Raw genomic sequence first — 3,627 nt, forward strand, 5'->3', positions numbered from 1 at the left:
ATTTATTAATAACTAAAAATAATTATTTGATCGCAATATTTTTTCTGAAATTCAAAAGAGAAGATAATTGTAATAGGTTACATGAGAGTAATTTACCTTTTTAAAATTTTAAACAAAATTATAAAAGAGTATTTAATATTATTTTTTATTTTTTTTATTATAAATAAAAAGGAGATTTTTATAAAATAGAACGTTTTCCTTTTAAAAAAAAAACCCTAGCAAAATAAATTTGTAAAGACTTATTTAATAAAATATAAATTAGTACATAAGAACATGTATAATGTTGTTATTGATTCGATTGATGTATTTAACTTTCATTTCTTTTTATTTTTTTATTTTTCATTTCTTATTTCGGATTGTGTTCAATTTAAATTTTTTATTTCGGATTGTGTTTAATTTAAATGTTTATGTATAGTATTTTTTTCTCAAATCCTTAGTATAAAGTTTATAACAACTCATCTACGCATCATGATTATAAAATACAAATATTAATTTAAACTTATGTGTGAAAACGGATTTAAACTATAAAATAAATCTCAAACAACATATGCAAAAAAACAATCATAATACTATAGTAAAATGATTTATTATTTTATAAGTTTTATTAAATTAAAACATTAAACAAAATCCGTTGCAACTAGCTCAAACAAAATCCGTTGTTAATAAAGCTCGCTTCAATAGTAAATAACTGCATCTCGGTCCAATAAATATGTTAGCCTAACAACGAAGAGATGCTTAGTGGCCCAAATAGTGAAGGAGCGGCTTGCGTCAGGAGACGAGACCATTCGCCACCGAACACAACCCTTCACTTCCCCCACCCCATCCACACCATCTTCCTCCTTTTCCCCACATCTGTAACATTTATTTTTTTCCTCTAATTTTTTTTTTATTTAAATAAATAATAGTATTACTAATCGAGTGTATGCCACTAGAAATTGAAATAAAATCCCCCCATGATTTTATTTTTCTTCTCCATTTTTTTTTCGTTCACGATAAATAATATAAATCGAAATTCCCAATCCTTCGTCTTCCCAATCTCTCTAAAACCCTAGACTCGAACTCAAGCAGACAACCCCCAAGAAGCATATCTACTCTCAGCTTCTTGTTTTTATTACCGGAGAAGAAACAACGTTTACTTTTTTTGGTCTGGTTGTGTTGGATTTTGCTTCATCTGTATTTTTTTTCTTTGGAGCGATCGATTCTGCAACCATCACAATGTCGAGTTCCGGAGGAGTTTCAATTGCAAGAACAGCGATCCGCGGTGAGAATCGGTTCTACAACCCGCCACCCATGAGGAGGATGCAGCAAGAGGCCCAATTGCAGCAGCAGTTGAGGGAGAGGCAGCAACGAGAAGGAGAAGTGGATAAGGAGCCTAAGGCTACGCAGCCGCCGCCTCGGACGAGGAAAAGTCATGGGAAGAGCAAGAATCGGGTTGTTTCCACCGGGTCTGAAGTATCCCTAGGCTCATCTGAGTCTTCCGGGTCGGGTCGGGTTCAGAGAGAAGGGTCAAACTTGGATCGGTTCTTGGAGCACACCACTCCCCTTGTCCCTGCCAGGTTTCTTCCTATGGTAAGAACACGATTTCAAAATAAATCTGGTCGACTACGTTAGAAATGTCATTTGTTGCTTATCGAACCAGAGAGATCATAGTGTTTTGTCTTAACGAAAAAGGTCATTAGAGATTTAAATTCTAAAAGTAAAAGTTAGAAATGTCGTTTATTGCTGGCTTGAACCAGAGAGATTACTTTAGTGGAAACTTAGTATGTTTGTACTTAACAGTTTGCTGCCCTGAAAGTTAGTGTAACGTTGATTTCAATATAAAGACTCCAGTTTCATCATTGTGATTCAGTGTAGAACTCAGTGAAAGACTTCCTTTTTTTGTGCATTGCTTAATTGCTGCACTTTGTTTTCCAGAGAAGCAGAAGGGAACTTAAAACCGGTGAATCGGAGAGCAATTCATATTTTGTTCTTGAGGATCTGTGGGAGTCGTTTGCAGAGTGGAGTGCGTACGGTGCTGGTGTTCCTCTCCATATGGATGGGAGCGACTCCACCGTGCAGTACTATGTGCCTTACTTATCCGGCATTCAATTGTATGTACTAGACCCATCTAACAAACCCAGGTTAGTTTTTCAACAACTCTTCCTGTTTTTTTTTTCATTTCACAGTTTTGATTATTTGACTTTTGTAACAGAAATATAGTTGAAGATAATGAAAGAAGCAGCCACAGTAATAGTGGTAAGACTCTGCAGAGTGAGGTGGACTTGAGTGTCAGCGAACTGAACAGAGTTAGCCTCGGAGATCAACCTGGAGAGACTGAGACCAGCAATCCTCAAGAACGGTTACTATTCGAGTACTTGGAGTATGAACCTCCCTTTGGCCGTGAACCTCTCGCTAACAAAGTAAAACTCCCTCCTAAAAAAAAGTCATCTACTTCCTTTATTTTGATTTTTTCACATTTTAACAAAGTTTTCGTAACACCAGATATCAGATCTGGCTTCAAGATTTCCTGAGCTAATGACATACAAGAGCTGTGACCTTTCTCCATCAAGTTGGGTCTCTGTGTCATGGTATGTTTCCTGTGAACCCCTTTCTTGATTTCTTGAGATCATTATATGGTGATCTTTTACTTCATTGGTGTGTAGGTATCCGATATACAGAATACCAGTTGGTGCAACACTACAGAACCTTGATGCCTGCTTTCTAACTTTCCACTCTCTCTCAACACCCCCACCTCCTCTAAGTAAGTAACCTTATGCTTCTAATGTTAACATTACATCGCCTTTTTGTCTTACAAGGTCTTGTGCATGTATAGAAGCAGGTGCCTTGGAGCCATCCGTTAAGCTACCGTTGCCTACTTTTGGACTCGCATCCTATAAGCTCAAACTATCTGTGTGGAACCAAAACAGAGCTCAAGAGTGGCACAAGATATCTTCTTTGCAAGACGCTGCAGACAAATGGCTTAAGTGTCTGCAAGTTAATCATCCGGACTACAAATTCTTTACCTCTAACATCACACAAACGAGGTGAAAAAAGTGAAAAGCTGCTTTGGCTCTGCTCTGATTCAAAGACACAACCCATTTATAATATCTACTCTACTCTACTTCACGTTATAAAAACTCTCTGCTTACACCAAAGTAAAACCAAGTACGTACTGGGTAAAAGACTCTTGCGTGTTTTTCAGGCGATTTAAGAGTCTTGCTGTTTCATTACCAGAAGATGCGTTGTGAATTGTAGCCTAAGCTTTCATTTGTTCTTCTTCTGCTGAAACTAGTCTTTTGCTTTTTCCATATATAGTAGTGATGAAATTTGCGAGGAGTGATACTTGTAACGTTGAGATGCAAATCTTTTTTTGTGATACAATTTGATTGCTGGACTGGAACACAGCTTGGCTTATATATCAATTTGTTAGAGGTTTCTAGCTTTGATCAATCTGATGAGAGGAAAATGTACTTTGATATACTGAATATGCAAATTAAGATTCCTCAAGCATATCCGATTACTGCATATATACTTTACATATTACAAACTATCTTCAAATGGGATGTTCACTATTAGGCTAATAACCAAATGGAGACAACTGAAAGAGCTCCATTAAGTTCTAACCCGGAGTTAGCTACCGAATGATGG

At 36.6% G+C, this 3,627-nt stretch overlaps 1 protein-coding gene across 2 annotated transcripts; it reads left to right on the plus strand.

Moving 5' to 3' along the window:
- The first annotated feature begins 876 nt into the window (after nt 1–876).
- Nucleotides 877–3,416, plus strand: BNAC02G38950D. 2 transcript variants are annotated; one of them, XM_013787291.3, is made up of 6 exons: nt 877–1,569; nt 1,915–2,120; nt 2,192–2,399; nt 2,482–2,567; nt 2,643–2,740; nt 2,819–3,416. In XM_013787291.3, exons 1-6 carry the CDS (start codon nt 1,216–1,218, stop codon nt 3,025–3,027), a joined length of 1,161 nt encoding a protein of 386 aa, XP_013642745.2. In that variant the 5' UTR covers nt 877–1,215; the 3' UTR covers nt 3,028–3,416. The 2 variants fall into 2 exon arrangements, with proteins under 2 accessions (XP_013642745.2, XP_013642742.2); XM_013787288.3 differs by having other exon boundaries at nt 880–1,569; nt 2,813–3,416.
- The last annotated feature ends 211 nt before the right edge of the window (nt 3,417–3,627 follow it).

Source organism: Brassica napus, chromosome C2, assembly GCF_020379485.1.
Source record: "Brassica napus cultivar Da-Ae chromosome C2, Da-Ae, whole genome shotgun sequence".
Classification (NCBI taxonomy): domain Eukaryota; kingdom Viridiplantae; phylum Streptophyta; class Magnoliopsida; order Brassicales; family Brassicaceae; genus Brassica; species Brassica napus.

Coding starts and splice junctions, on each gene's coding strand:
- BNAC02G38950D (XM_013787288.3), top strand. CDS start 1,216: ATGTCGAGTTCCGGAGGAGTTTCAATTGCAAGAACAGCGATCCGCGGT. Junction 1,570..1,914: donor CTGCCAGGTTTCTTCCTATG/GTAAGAACACGA, acceptor TTTGTTTTCCAG/AGAAGCAGAAGGGAACTTAA. Junction 2,741..2,812: donor AACACCCCCACCTCCTCTAA/GTAAGTAACCTT, acceptor GTGCATGTATAG/AAGCAGGTGCCTTGGAGCCA.